A 15,726-nucleotide genomic window follows, 5' to 3' on the forward strand; every position below is an offset into this window, starting at 1 on the left:
GGCCTTTTTTTATGCCTTTTAGTTACCAAACTGATAGGTCCCATCACAGTCCTGTTGAATATTGGATTTATCAACTAAATGACTTGACTTAAATGAAATTAGAGATCATCCCTTTGCTATCAAATCCCATTACTTTCCTTAAGATGGCTTAAGAATTGAAGCGTGATCAGGATCTACCAGAAGAGAGAGTACAGAGCTGGAGACACAGTGAAAGGGGAGAGATGACTGAAATGAATTGCTGTTATTTTTCAGGCAGAAGGCAAGGATGCAAATGAGTTGGACATTCTAAAGGAGACTTTAATTATGCTGAGTGTGTGCTCTTCTTCAGACAGCATTCAAGCATGCCATCAACTTTAGTCTGTCAGAGAATGTTTAATGTAAACAGATGTTTAGAGTCATCTGCTGCTTCTTTGGTTAGGCTCCTACTGGCACTCGTGGTCTGGTAACTGTTAGGAAGTTAAGGATTACATTTTCCCGCTCCTGGAAAGGGAACATTCCCTGTAGGAGAGAGGAAACCTTTGGATCCGTGCAGCCCACGTCAGTGGGAGCTGTATCTGCTGCCAGTTTTCCGTTCCTAACCTTCAGAGGAAATGAAGATTATCAAAGAGGGCAGAATCTATGATCTTCAGCTGGTCCAGGCATCTCATGTAGAAGTGAAAATTCTGCCATTCCCTCCCTTCTCTCCTCCACTTTCTCTGTGAAGCAACATTAATCCTAAACTTCTATTGCGTGCTTTTCTCTGTGTACCTCTGAACCCATCAGGCAGAGTGTGACTTCTCGGCCATGTAACAGCCTTAGCTCATAGGACTTTGCTTGGGGCAAGAAAAGGAAGGAGATCCTTGGTGTTGGTTTTGATCAGATACTTTTTAGCAAAGTCCATGGCAGCTGACCAAGATAATGATCTAGTGCTTTCCTTTTTGCAGTTTGAAGATAAATCTGATGCGGTATTTGATATTACAGAACAATGTAAGTATTGTTATTTCTTTCTATAAGGCCATCATTTCACAAAGCATTTCTTACAAGTGTCACTGCTACTGGAGAAAAAACCTACTATCCTGCCCTTGTCCCTGCCCTTACTGCTCCTTCCCTCCCTGCATTGCCTTCTCCACGAGTGTTAGAAGTGAGATGAACTGTTCACGGGGTTTGGATTTTGTCTTTCTTGGCTTAGTTTTGCTCACTTCAGCTTCTGCTTCGCTCCGCAGTGAGTGGGGCAGAACTCGGTTGGGCCAGGAATGCTTGAAGTGTGGAAGGAATTGCAACATCAGGCAGATTAGCAGAAGACACACTGTTGTTTGTTACGCATCAAGTTGGTGATTTCTTTCCTGACTGTTTCTCTTTGGCTTATTGTTTTTTTCTCCCTAGATGAGGAGATCGTGGACGCAGAAATGGCTGAGGACGGTGACCGCAACTTAGGACCCGGCCTGGACAGCCTCGCGTACGGGATCCAGACTCGGACGGGATCTGAAAGCTCGCTGCTGGATGAAGAGGATGATTATTTCCTGAACTCTGAGGACCTTGCAGGCATACCTGTTGTTGGGAGCGACAACGAAGATGATCACAGTTTCCCTCCGAAAGTCAGTCTTTCCACGGCCATCCACGTCGAAGACCACCTGGAGGAGGGCAAGAGGGTCGCAGAGCATGACTTGGACAGTGAAAAAGAAATTCAGCTTCAGAATGCCATCCAGAAGGATCTGGCTTCGCCTTTTGAGCAGGGCCCTGTGTTTAAATCGCTCCGAAAAGATTTTAGCATAACCAGAGATAATGGCAAAGAGACTTTCTCAGCAAAGGACAAGAGTAGAGAAGGACATTTCCAAGAGCATGACAAACGGTTGGAAAAAATCCCTAAAGATATGGATTCTAGATTGAAAAGCAGTTTTCTTGACAAAGCAGGTAACTCTTGACATCGTAGACCTGGCTGCCCAGCACAGAGGAAGAAAGAGCTAGACAGAAATTAGCAGTAGGACTAATTAGGAAACATCCAGTCCTGTGGAAGAGAACATGCCTAGCTGCATGTAGGGAGGCTTCCAAGGAGCCCTGAGACACAACCAGCTCTGTGTTAGGACTGGGGTTTGCAGAAGGGTTTGGCAGCGCTAGGTGGGGGTTCTCATCCTCCACAGCTCGCTTCAGATCCTCACCATATCCTTTGTTGTGGTGATAAAACTAAACCCAGCTGGGTGGCAGTTCAAGGTTCCTTCTGTTTGGTTTGGGTTGGTTTTTTTCTTGCTGGTTTTTGTAGATGTTGGAACTCCACTAAAAAAAAACCACACAAAACAAACCAAGGTGAAGTTTAGGTTAAATTGATGGCCAGGAAGGATGGGTTTTTTGAGCCAAGTAGCAATTCTTCACTGATGAATATGTAAAGCATTTGATGGAATCATCACAAAAAGGCTTGCTAGGAATGCTCTTAGTGTCTGCAGGGAGTAAGTCAGAGAATAATCTGAGATCTGCTTTTCCTGGGAGACTGCTCTCCTTTTTCCTCAGATACTTGTGTCTTGGACTTTATCCAACCAGAAGATACCAGTGATCCATTTCTTATTTGAGTCTTGCTGCCCATACACTTGTTTTTGACTTCCCAAGCTCTGAAAGTTGCAGAGGAGCAGTGAATGAAGGAGTTAAGGATAACTAGGCTGCAGCATGATTTAATTTTATTCAGGAGAGGGTTGGAGAGAGGCTTGGCCACCAAGTGAGAGCCTCCTGGCTACTTGTGCATGTTCACAGCTCACAGTTCTGATATTCAAACATTGTTTAGTAGCAGCACCTTAAAAGTCAGTGCTTCCATGTTGTGCACAAATGATAGAGGAGCAAGACAGGGCTTTTGAAATGTCTCCTGACTTTTACCTTCAGGTAGAAATCAAGCAAATAACATTGCTGTGCTAAAGAAAATTGGGGCTACCTGCTGCTGCTGCAAGGTTGTCACTGAAAGCTGTGCAGCCTCAGGTGGAGTGCTCAGGAGTTCAGACAGCAATAGGCAGCATGCAAGATCTGGGAAAATCCTGAATGTTTTAAAGATAAATGCTCAACAAAAGCAGGAGCAGCTGTTTCCTGACAAGGAGGGGAAAGGCAAAAGACCAGAACAGCAAAGAAAAGGGTCAAAGTTGTTGCTCTGACAAATATTTTCTCATTTAAATGTCAAAACAGAGGAGACTTCAGAACCCACTGGGGTGTAGAAAAATTCTCTGTGAACAGCTCCCCTCTGAATTCTACAACCGTTGCAGTGGAATGGGAAAATAATGCCCCCCCAAAACGGTGTCAGCTCTCCTTAGGGATTAGCATCTTGTCTGCAGGGAGGAGAGAGGGAGGAGTTTCACCCTTCTGAGGTGCTGCCAGTCTGTGGGGTTGGGGCTCAGCGTGAGACTCTGGGTAGGTTTGAACGGAAATGCCTTGGAAACTGTATTCATTTCTATTTAATGTATATGTTTTCCTCAGTTCATAATCAAGTAGAAGAAACATTACGGACGCAGTTAGCGCCACAAACTCCAGAAACTAACTTCAGGGTAAGCTATAGATCTTTCAAACACTTTTGCAAGTGCAGCAGTATGCTGGAATAATTCAAAATACTTTTTTTGGTGTGGTTTTTTTGTTGGTTGGTTGGTTGGTTTTGGTATTAGAGTGTAAATTTGAGTGTCAAGAAAACTGATCTTCTGCCTCTTAGCCATCTTTGCTACTTAAACAGTGCATATAATGTCGTAAAGTTTTGCTGACACACCCCCCCTTTGGATTGAGGATTCCTTTGGTAGCCACTTTTCACGTTCAGCATGGTCTGACTGACTGGTGAGTCGAATCTAGACCTTGGATGCATCCATCTGACCTGCTGCCTTTTTTCCAGATGAGACAGGGAACAGCTCTATCAACAGGAGACACTGCCCCAACAGCTGAGTTGCCCCTGCTGACAGCCAACTTAGAGAGCTGGGTGGCTTCTGCTTTATCCAGAGGAGTGGAAAGGATTGGGGGTGGGATGGCAAGAGGGTGTCACAGGGAGGTAGAGGCAGCAGCCGCTGCCCATCATTTCTCCCACCTTCCAGTGGCAGGACCCATTTCTCTTGGTCTGCAGCAGAAACTCCCCTTGGCAGCAGCCCAACTCCTCATGGCAGATGCAGGAGGGTGAATTCTTTTTCATATTATTGTTTCAGGAGTCTAGCTACCTATTTTCTAGTAAGGAATCTATTGGACAAGAGCTGGGGAATTCCTTTGCACCAAATATTAGAATTAAGGAGGAGCCTTTGGATGACGAATATGATAAAGCTATGGCCCCACAGCAGGGACTATTAGACAAAATTAAAGATGAACCTGATAATTCTGAGGTAAGTTTCCCATTGCATTTCTCCCTTTGGTCTGACAGCTGACCGCATAAGCTGGCCACAAACCCAGCAGTTTCTTTGCTTTGGTGACCGAAATCTGACCTGAAGATCATAGCTTAGTGGAAGGACTTTTTGTCCCCTCCCCCGCTCCCCTCTTTAACACTACCATGAAACCCAACCCTCCCAACTTTTTGATGTCATGTTACCATGTGACCGAGAATGTTTGGCTTCTTTTTCTTTTCTTGGGGGGGGGGGTTCCAGACAAAGCAAAATACTTTCAGACTCCCATTAGGAAAGACACCAGGCCTCACTAGGAAATCAAATGCAACTGGGGATTTACTGGTTGCTTGGTGAGCAGTCCCAGGTAGAGATGTGTAGTTGAGATGGTGCTGTTCCTGCTGCTTCCCTCTCTTCGTGGTTATCTTTGTAACCACAGGGCTTTGTTGTCCTGTTCTTAGTTGAAATGAACACTTAGAAATCTTAACCTTAGCCAAATGTTGAAATGTAGACAGCAGCCAGGTCAGTTGAAGTGGCTTTCTCATTTGAGACTGACATTTTGATGGCAATACAGGAACTGCAAAATGGAGAAGGTCTGATCTGTGGATTGAGCAGTGTAGGGGCAAGGATGCTGCTCTCTTGGGCCCTGGCTTGCCAGGGAAATGATCTGTATGACAATTCCTATCCCCTCACTGCTAATATTTGGGTTCTGTGCCAGACTTTACAAACAATTAAAGGTGTGCAAAGCTTCCCAAGGTGATTCCTCCCACTTGCATCCACAGCAGAGTGCTGGTTGTTCTTCTGCAGGCATTAGCTTTTCTAGCACCATTCTGTGCACTGCTGCTGTACCTCCTCTTCTCTCTGGGCCTGGCTTCCCAACATGTTTTTTCCTTCCCTTCTCATAATAATCTTAGCTTAATGAAACACAGAAGCAACACCTAAGTATTTGAAACTATTCAGACTTCACTGCCCTTGCAATTTGTTCAGTGTCTGTGAGGCTCTTTGGGTTTGTTTTTTCCTGTGGTGTACAGAATGTCAAACCACATGGAGATTAGCTAAATCTGTCTGGTCTTTTGTCTTCTCAAGATGGCATCTGCTGTGGGGATTGGTGTGGAATGCAGTGTGAGACGTGTGTGGTTATCAAAGATCTTATTAACCAGTAAAAGTGAAGCCTTTGAGGAATGTCAATAGCAAATATTGTATTCTTCAAATTTATTATTTCCTGGAGTAAAATCCTGTACTTATCAACTCTGCCTGATACTGGAAGAGCATGAGAACTGGTGAAGGTTCATTTGGTTCTGCTTTAGGTGGGAGTTAATGTGGGCTTTGAGGTTGGTTTTTTTCATGCACTGTGAAAGCCAAGAGCCATTTCCTGCTGTAACCAATAGCTGGAGCTAAAGGTTCTTGGCTTTCAGCACTGTTACACTGCTGTGATGCTTGGTCATGCATAGCTGATGTCAGGATTTGCTTCCATTTCTCTTACTACTCTTGACTAAGGATAAAACTGCAGTTACAATGCTCTAAAAAAATCTATTTCTGCAAGTAATGTGGTTTGGATCTGTGGCACCAAAAACCCGCCGTGCTTTGAAACCTGGCTTCATGGCATGGGTCATGTCTGACCAGCAGGATGAGGGAGGTGATTCTTCCCTTCTGCCCTGCTCTTGTGAGACCTCACCAGGACTACTGCATCCAGTTCTGGTGCCCTTAGTAAAAGAGGGACATGGAGCTGCTGGAGCAGGGCCAGAGGAGACTACGAAGATGATCAGAGAAATGGAGAACCTCTGCTATGGGGACAGGCTGAGGGAGCTGGGGTTGTTCAGCCTGAAGAAGAGAAGGCTCTGGGAAGACCTTGGAGTGTCCTTCCAGTACCTAAAGGGAACCTGAAAGAAAGCTGGGGAGGGACTTTTTACAAGGTCTTGTAGTGATGGGATGAGGGGGAATAGCTTTGAGCTGGAAGAGGGGAGCTTTAGACTGGAGATTAAGAAGAAATTCTTTCCAGTGAGGGTGGAATGGGTTGTCCAGGGAGGTCATGGATGCTCCCTCCCTGGAGGTGTTCAAGGCCAGGTTGGATGAAGCTTTGAGCCACCTGGGCTAGTGAAAGGTGTCCCTGGCCATGGCAGGGAGGTTGGGACTGGATAATCTTTAAGGTCCTTTCCAACCCAAACCATTCTATGAATCTATGACATGGCCATACACAGCTTCTCTTCCTCAAGTGTTTCAGTCTGATGGTTCACATAGTGACTAAATACCATTGCCTGCTGTCCTGGGAGACCTGGTGAGAAAGTTTGGTTTTCTCAGTAGAGAAATTTTGAATTTTCCCACAGGAGTAAGAGTGGTGTGAGGTGTAAGCACGTGTGGAAGCTAGGTGTGGATGTTAGTGTGTGGGTTTAGGAGCTGCCTTAAGCTGAGGGAGCAGTTTGCTGCTGCTGGGAAGCAAGAGCTTAATTTTGCTTAGGGATTTTTTTGAATTGGCTTTACCTTGTAGCCAGACAGCAGCCCTGAGTTTAGCTCAGTCATAACATGACATCATGCCCTCACTCCTCTCAGATGACTGTAAGTAGGTTAAATCTTGCCATCTCTGTAGTTCCAGGAGATTATGGTTTTCAGCCTATTAAGATTTACATGTAGAGTGCTACAAGCTGCTTTAGGGTTCAGATTTCTCTGGAGAGCACAGGCATGGTGTCAGAGGATGAATAGCTGCTGTGGAGTAAACTGGTAATTTATAGTATGACAGCTATTCCTCCAGCAACTGTCTGGAGGGATTTGCTTGTCCTCTAGAAAGCATGAGGCCAGTCCCCGCCTCGCTGAAGCCAGGCTGAGCAGGGACTGTGCTGGCCTGGCTCTAGTGGTGTGCCAGCTTTGATCCTGCTGCAAACTGCCCCTTAGGCTCCTCCAAGGTGCATAACACCTGGCTAAGAACAGAATGCTTCTCACCATCCAGATCCCAGTTTCTGTTTCATAGAATCATGGAATTGTTTTGGTTGGAGAAGTCCTCTGAGATCATCCAGTCCAACCATCAGCCCAACACCACCATGGCCACTAAACCATGTCCCAGAGTGCCAGGGCCACAGGTTTCTCAAACACCTCCAGGGATGGTGGTTCCACCACTTCCCTAGGCAGCCTGTACCAATGCCTGACCACTCCTGCAGTCAATAAATAGTTCCTAATCTCTGACCTAAACCTCCCCTGGCACAATTTCAGGCCATTTCCTCTCATTCTGTTTCATTGTTATGGTCTGTGGCTGTGACAACAAAACTTGTTCATGGAGTAGGGGCATGGGTTGCAGAGCACTTCTGGATGGCAAGTCTGTGTGAGAGGAAAGCAGAGGTTTCTCTTAAGGTTTGGCTGAATTCTGAGGAGTCTTGGAGCACAGCTGGAAAGGGCAACACACCAGGGAGCCACTCTTTGCCCTTTCTACATGACAAGCCTTGGATGCAGTTTGCTGGGAACCTCTGAGTAGGTTCTCTGTGTGGTGCACATAGAGCAACCATCTCTAAGCCTGGCCTCTGCAGCAGGCTTAGGAGACTTGCTCTTCCTTAAGATTCAGTACAGCTTTGTGAAAGACTGGCAGTCATGTAACCTCTTACCACATGTGTGTGTTCTCCTTTTCCTCTCCTTTTGTTTTAGGAGTACGGCCAACAGCCAAAAACTCAGGAAGGGGAGCTGAAAATCAGTGCTGTGTTTTCAGTCACTGGCAATCCTCTTGGTAAGGAAAACAGGCATTGATTAACTTCATTTGACATTTATCCAAATAGATCACCTTGTGTCTTACAGTTTGTTCTGCATTTCCTTTCCTCTTCCTGACACCAAAAGATAAAAATGAAGAGAGGGACAATGAGATGCAACAAAAAAAAGAGAGAATGAGATGCAACAAAAAAGAGAATGAGATGCAACAAAAAAAAGAGAGAGAGAATGAGATGCAACAAAAAAAAGAGAGAGAGAATGAGATGCAACAAAAAAAAGAGAGAGAGAATGAGATGCAACAAAAAAGAGAGAATGAGATGCAACAAAAAAAAGAGAGAATGAGATGCAACAAAAAAAGAATGAGATGCAATAAAAAAGAGAGACAATGAGAAACAAAAGACAATGAGAGAAAAAAAGAGACAATGATAGGAAAAAAAGAGAGACAATGAGAAACAAAACCAAATAAAGAGACTATGAGATACAAAACCAAAAAGAGAGACTATGAGAAACAAACAAGAAAAGGGATTAGAGGGGGGGGGGGGGGGGGGGGGGGGGGAAAGAGACAATGAAATTCATAGGTTAAAAAATAATTGTAATTTTGAGGCAAAGGCAAATTGAATGTGAAAGAGACATTAAAAGTGCATTCTCAGCCTTAAGAGTAGCTGAAACTTTCTGCTATGCAGCAAAGCAGCCCAGGGTGTTTATTTCTGCCATTTAGTTTCTCCTTTAGCCCCTGACAACCCAAATAAAGTCATAAACGTTGTGCTTGCCCCCTGCACAGAAGTGAATTGTGTGGAACTCGCACATTGCACTCACTCTGTTTTCTCTGTCTGTCTGTGTGTGGTGTTGGTTTGGTTTCTTGTTTTTTTAGCTTCACATCTGTCAGGAGGTTTCCAGCCTGCTGTGGCATCCTCTGGCACGAGTAAAATGCTTCCTTCAGTTCCAAACATAGCTGTTCGGGTTTCCTGTTCTGGCTGTAGAAAGATCCTGCAGAAGGGGCAAACAGCCTACCAGAGGAAAGGCTCTACCCAGCTCTTCTGCTCCACACTGTGCCTCACTGGATACACTGTTCCAGTCTCTCGCCCACCAGCTTCTACCAAGAAAACCTGCTCAAGCTGCTCAAAGTAGGACAGTCTTTTAATTTGTTCTAGTAATGATTGATATTGCTCTTGTGAGACTTCATCTCCTCTACTGCATCCACTTCTGCTGTCCCCAGCATAAGAAGGACAGAAAACTGTTGGAGTGAGTCCAGAGGAGGCCATAAAGGTGATCCAAGGGTTGGAGTGGCTGTGAGGATTGGCTGAGAAAGCTGAGGGAGCCGGAGTTGTTCAGCCTAGAGAAGAGAAGGCTCCAGGACGACCTTAGAGCTGCCTTCTCATACCTGAAGGGATCCTACAGGAAGACTGCAGAGGGACTTTTCCTGAGGGTGTCTAAAAACAGGACAGGGGGGAATGGTTTGAAGCTGAAGGAGAATAGGGTTAGACTGGATCTTAGGAAGAAGTTCAAAATACATCACTGCTGCTTTTGGGAGGTGTAGAGAGATTAAATTCAGTAAGAATTGGTTTATTTTTTATAGGTAGTTGGGATTTCACCACCTGAATCAGTTACTTTCTGTCTAGGAGTAGTAAGGTGAGGTTGACTTACGTGAGCCACTTGGTAAAAAGAATTCTTTATGGAAGGTCCAGAACCTTGTAGCAAAGGTTCCACAGTCCTGTTAGAAACACAGGCCTGAACCTTCTGCTCTAAACCTCATTTTAATTGTTACCATTTTGTATTCATTTGTATTACTCTGTCCAAATTAGCAAAAGGAGACCTTTGTGACTTGTCTTTTTAAGGTGAAATGGCTTGAAGCAAATAAATAGCTTGAGGCAAATAAATAGCTTGAGGCCAATAAATAACCCGAGGCAAATAAATAACCTGAGGCAACTAACTAACTTTGCAGACTGATTGTGTGCTGCAATCTCTTTGTAGAGGAAAATTATTCATGTGTAGGATTTTTATGTTCAGAAAGCTCCTTTGCAAAAGGAATGCTGCTTTGTTCATCATTTCTTCACCACCAGATTTATTACTTTCAGTTCCACAAGGTCAACTGAACTTAAGCTTGAGACTACAATTAATTATTCTTTCCACTTGCTGTCAAAGTGTGAGGAGGCCTTGTAACAAAATTTAGCAGTCTGGGCTGTAATTTGTATTTATTCTGTTGAAAAATGGTTTGCCTCTGACAAGTGAGAAGGAGGAATCCTTCCAGCCATGGCAATTCTATTTTCTCCCTTTTTTTTTTTGGGGTGTTACTTAAGAGCTTTGAAACTTCTCTGTGAATGACTGCTTCAAAAGAGGGAATAAAGAGAAATGTCAGGTTGTTAAATCCAGCAATGAATAACTACAGAGAACTACAGATGGGAGATAAGAGATGGAAAGTTATGATTTACTCTGCTCTGGTGAGGCCCCACCTCAAATACTGCATCCTGCATGCTGGTGTCCCCAGCATAAGAAAGACACAGAGCTGTTGGAGGCCACAAAGATGATCAAAGGACTGGAGCACCTCTGCTGTGAGGATAGGCTGAGGGAGCTGGGATTGTTCAGCCTGGAGAAGAGAAGGCTCTGGGGGGACCTTAGAGCTGCCTTCCAGTATCCTGCAGGAAGGCTGCAGAGGGAATTACCATAAGGAGGGAGTCTTAGCAATAGGAGAACGGGGAATGGTTTGAAGCTGAGGGAGAGCAGGGTTGGACTGGATCTTAGGAAGAAGTTCTTCAGTAGGAGGATGGTGAGACTCTGGAATAGGTTGCCCAGGAAGGTTGTGGATGTCTTCTTCCTGGGGGTGTTCAAAGCCAGACTGGATGAGGCCATGAGCAACCAGTCTAGTGGAAGGTGTCCCTGTCCGTGGCAGGGAGGTTTGAACTAGGTGATCTTTAAGGTCCCTTCCTACCTAACCCATTCTATGATTCTAGTGAGACTAGAGAACTACATAGTGATCATAAATCACCACCTTTGCTTTTTCCCTACCCCATTATGATTGCTCTTTTCAGTACTAAAGGAAAATATTCCCCATATCCTGGTTTCTAATTTTACAGTTATTTTCTTTTAGTGAAGACTGCAAAACATTTCTCTTTGCCCAGTTCCTTTTGAAAGCTTTAATGGTGCAGCTTGATGCGTTTGTAGGCCACCCCTAAGTCCAGGTGCAAAATGCTTCACAAAAGATCCACTTGAGAATTAGACCTCTTAACTGCTTTCCTAAGAGGCAAAGGAAGAAAAAGAAAAGGGAAGTCAGATACTAAGATAAGCAAACAGAAAAGCTTTAAATTAAATGAATCTACCTCTTCTAGAGAACGTTTAGTCTGCAGAAAAAGAAGGGACAGCAGGTTGACATGAAACCAACCTTAATTATCTCTTTGCTTGGCTTTTTCCCCATAGAGACATTCTCAACCCAAAGGACGTAATCACTGCCCAGTTTGACAACACAAGCTCCAGTAAGGATTTCTGCAGCCAGTCTTGTCTTTCTACATATGAACTGAAAAGGAAACCTGTTGTTACAATTCACACCAACAGCATTTCAACCAAATGCAGCGTGTGCCAGAAGAACGCAGTGGTAATGGCAGACTTCTTTAGTCAAACTTCTTCTTCAGCTCAGGCCAGCTTGTTCTGTTAGAGATAAACATACAGGACTTGGGGGTGCTGGTGGGTGAGAAGCTGGGCATGAGCCAACCATGGGCACCTGCAGCCCAGAAGGCCAAAGGCAGCCTGGGTTGCATCAAAAGAAGTGTGGCCAGCAGGTCGAGTGAGGTGATGCTGCCCCTCTGCTCTGCTGAAGCCTCACCTGCAGTGCTGCGGCCAGCTATGGGACCCCTAACACAAGAGGGACATGGACCTGATGGGGATGGTCCAGGGGAGGCCACAAAGGTGTTCAGAAGACTGGAGCACCTCTCCTATGAAGGCAGGCTGAGAGAATTGGGGCTGTACAGCATGGAAAAGAGAAGACTTCAGGGAGACCTTAGAGCTCCATTTCAGCATCTGAAGGGGACCTGTAGGATGGCTGGGGATGGACTGTTTAGAAAGGCTTGTAATGGTGGGATCAGAGGCAATGGTTTGAAACTGGAGCAGGGGAGATTTGGATGAGGCATTAGGAAGAAGTTCTTTACAATGAAAGTGGTGAAATACTGGAAGAGGTTGCCCAGGGAGGTGGTTGAGGCCCTGTCGCTGGAGACATTCACGATCAGACTTGATGTGGCCCTGGGCAGCCTGCGCTAGTCGGCGATGTCTCTGCTGACTGCAGGGGGGTTGAACAAGATAACCTTTGAGGGTCCCTTCCAACCTGATTCAGTCTGTGAACCTAAACCCTTGTAACACATTCTTCCTTTTCTTCCAGATCAGGCATGAGGTGAACTACCAGAACGTGGTGCACAAGCTCTGCAGCGATGCCTGCTTCTCCAAGTTCCGCTCGGCTAACAACCTCACCATGAACTGCTGTGAGAACTGTGGAGGCTACTGCTACAGTGGCTCTGGCCAGTGCCACATGCTTCAGATAGAGGGACAGTCAAAAAAGTTCTGCAGCTCTTCATGTGTGACAGCATACAAGCAGGTGTGTTTTGGCAGTGCTAGAAGTGAGGTCTTTGATTAGATTTGGGGTGTTTATAGGAGCACCCAGTTTGTTAGTTGGTTGTTTCTGTTACTGTCTTGGCCCAAGATAACTCTTTTGGTCTTCTCCTGCTTAATCTGTTCCCACACACCCTGCTGTGTTTCCCTTCTCACTGAGCCAACTAACAGAATATTCTAGTGAGGGGGGAAACATTGTGGGTCTCTTCAGCAGCAACCCTCTGGGACTTATTTTAGCCTTTAAGATGTCCCCTCCTTGAGAATTCACCATTAAATTAATCACAGAATGGCTTAGGTTGGAGGGGACCTTAAAGATCCTCTACTCCAACCACCCTGCCAGAGCAGGGACATCTCTCAACTAGACTTGTAGCATTTGAATTAAGTGAGAGGAAAAGTAATAACTAGGTGATCATTTTGCTTTTAATTTTTAAACTCTGAATGTTTTCATTTTGACTCTTAAGAGAGCTGAGCTGAGAGAACTTTCATTTATTATAATAGCTCAGTTATTTTTGGCTGACTTATTTTAATGCAATTACTTGAGGGAAAATTGCCCTCTGAGAAAATAGTGTAACTCCATTTTGTGGCTTGACTGTGGTGTGCCCCATTATTCAAACCACTTAGGCCAAGAGAGGCCTAATGAGTTATAAAAAGAAAAGTCTGGTTTGAAGTATTTCATCCAGAAAATTACCTACAACATTAGTTGTCCTCAAACAAATCTGGAAATCAAATTATATAAGCTGGAAAGGAGAAGGATTTCGTGGTGCTTGTGCATCTCACATCCAAAGCTCAGGTGTATCTTGTGAGACCTCACCTCCAATACTGTGTCCAGTTCTGGTGTCTCCAGCATAAGGACACAGCTGTTGGGAGAGAGTCCAGAGGAGGTCACAAAGATGATCCAAGGGTTGGAGCACCTCTGCTATGAGGACAGAGTTAGGGAGCTGGGGGTGTTGAGCCTGGAGAAAAGACTCTAGGGTGACCATACAACTGCCTTCCAATATCTAAAGGGATCCTACAGGAAGGCTGCAAGAGGGACTTTTCATGAGGGTGTCTAGGAAAAGGGGGAATGGTTTGAAGCTGAAGGAGAGCAGGATTAGACTGGAGCTGAGGAAGAAGTTCTTCAGTAGGAGGGTGGTGAGACTCGGGAATAGGTTGCCCAGGGAGGCTGTGGCTGCCTCCTCCTTGGAGGTGTTCAAAGCCAGGTTGGATGAGGCCTTGAGCAGCCAAGTCTAGTTGAGAGGTGTCCCTGCCCATGGCAGGGGAGTTGGAACTAGATGATCTCTGAGGTCCCTTCCAGCCTAAGCCATTCTGCCTCTTCCTGAAAACACAGCGTGGTCAAAGTTTGGAAGGTTAAGACTCATCTATTTTCCTTGATTCTAAAGCAGCATTCAGCTCAATTGTCAAATGCATTCTGATAGTTTCTGAGATTTGTGGGTGTTTTAAAATCCCTAAAACCATTTATTCTGTCCTCCTGTGAAGATCTGGAAGAGCTGTTGACAGAACAAAGTGCATTTTTAAGACTTGTCAGAATAAAAAGATCTGGTTGCACTAGTTCTCAGACTTTCTTCCAAACTTAAAAGACCTTAAAAACTCTTCACTGTTGTGAACACAGAAAATGTGGCTAAGAAAGGTAGGCTGCTGTTTGTGCCTTTTAAAAGTAGTCTGGAGGCCACAGATAGACCACTGTGCTCACGACTGCGAGCTGCATCCCATCCCCCTTTTGCAACTAGATACCTCTTCAGGGAACCTGCTTCTCTGGGTCTTCTTGTCTCATCTGTGAAGCAAGAATGTTGCTCACATTCATTACTGATCCATCAAAAATCACAAGGAAAATGTTGCTCTTAGCAGAAGTGTTCAAGTTGGCTGATGGGAGGTGTTCAATATCTGCTCTTACAACTCCTAGTGCTGTTTGCACTCAGAAGCCTTTGCCCTGGCAGCCTGGGCACTGTTTGAACTAACCTGCAAAGACCACGCTTAGTGGAATGAGAGAGCGAGCCCCGAGTCTCAGGTGGTCAGAGAGGGAATGGTGGAACCCAAATGAGTATATTTGCATCCTGAATAATACAACTGTAAGCTAAATATTGTTTCCATTGCACTTGCAGTCTCTTTTAAACACATTTTTATGCGATTAATTTTCAGGTTAATAAAAATACTAAGTTTCAAATGAATGAAACTTGCATGTTTCCACAGAAGTCAGCTAAAATTACACCTTGTGCACTGTGTAAATCTTTGAGATCTACAGCTGAGATGATAGAGAGCACAAATAACTTGGGAAAAACTGAACTCTTTTGCTCTGTTAACTGCTTGTCAGCATATAAAGTAAAAATGGTTACTTCTTCAGGTAAGTTCATCCCTCTTACTCCTTTAGAAGCATAATTTCACATTGCTCATATCCAAACTTAATTTGTCTTGAAAGTTAAGGCTGATATTTCTTTTTTGGGGAGGGTGGGAAGTGGCTTGTGTCTTAAAATAGAGGTGCTAAGATGGGAACAAGAAAGCTGGGGAGGGACTTTTTCTGAGGGCTTGTAGTGACAGGACGAGAGGGAATGGATTGAAGCTTGAGGAGGGCAGATTGAGACTGGAAGAACCCTTTACAGTGAGGGTGGTGAGACCCTGCAACAGGTTTCCCAGGGAGGTTGTGGATGCCTCCTCTCTGGAGGTGTTCAAGGCCAGGTTGGATGAGGCCTTGAGCAACCTGGCCCTAGTGGGAGGTGTCCCTGCCCATGGCAAGGGGGTTGGAACCGCATGTTCTTTTAGGGCCCTTCCAACCCAAACCATTCTATGAACATAAGAAGTTTCTAGCATAGTTAAACCTAACTGGTGACAGTACAGTCAGTTCAGATTGATTTTTGGAGAGTTTAAGCATGGTAGTAAACCTTAACATCTATTTTCTGCTCCTACAAGTGCAGCTGGTGGGTTTTCCCACCCACTTCAGTGGCCATTTGCCCTACCACTGCTGTGACTTCTCTGCTCCTTTTCCTCCAGGCAGAGGTTATCTTCGTTACCTCTCCCTGATGTTGCATTCAGCAAGGCAAACATTCTCAGCTCTTTTTCTTGTAAACCAGAAAACTGCTTACTGACATCCTAGGGATACTGGGAGATTAATTAAAGGATTAATTAGGAAGAAGTTCTTCACCATGAGGGTGGTGAGACACTGGAA

General features: G+C 44.9%; 1 protein-coding gene across 5 annotated transcripts in view; it reads left to right on the forward strand.

Moving 5' to 3' along the window:
• Positions 1-15,726, forward strand: part of ZMYM4 (zinc finger MYM-type containing 4) — a 48,230-nt gene that overhangs the window by 9,559 nt on the left and 22,945 nt on the right. For 3 of the 5 annotated variants that reach the window (XM_054170315.1, XM_054170319.1, XM_054170317.1), the window contains 9 exons: positions 924-966; positions 1,363-1,890; positions 3,427-3,494; positions 4,131-4,301; positions 7,923-8,001; positions 8,851-9,103; positions 11,391-11,565; positions 12,343-12,555; positions 14,706-14,907. In XM_054170315.1, coding sequence (XP_054026290.1) covers positions 924-966; positions 1,363-1,890; positions 3,427-3,494; positions 4,131-4,301; positions 7,923-8,001; positions 8,851-9,103; positions 11,391-11,565; positions 12,343-12,555; positions 14,706-14,907 — 1,732 coding nt within the window. The remainder of the gene's footprint in view (positions 1-923; positions 967-1,362; positions 1,891-3,426; positions 3,495-4,130; positions 4,302-7,922; positions 8,002-8,850; positions 9,104-11,390; positions 11,566-12,342; positions 12,556-14,705; positions 14,908-15,726) is intronic. The other 2 variants (XM_054170316.1, XM_054170318.1) reach the window with 2 other exon arrangements.

Source organism: Dryobates pubescens, chromosome 20 (genome assembly GCF_014839835.1).
Source record: "Dryobates pubescens isolate bDryPub1 chromosome 20, bDryPub1.pri, whole genome shotgun sequence".
NCBI classification, from domain to species: domain Eukaryota; kingdom Metazoa; phylum Chordata; class Aves; order Piciformes; family Picidae; genus Dryobates; species Dryobates pubescens.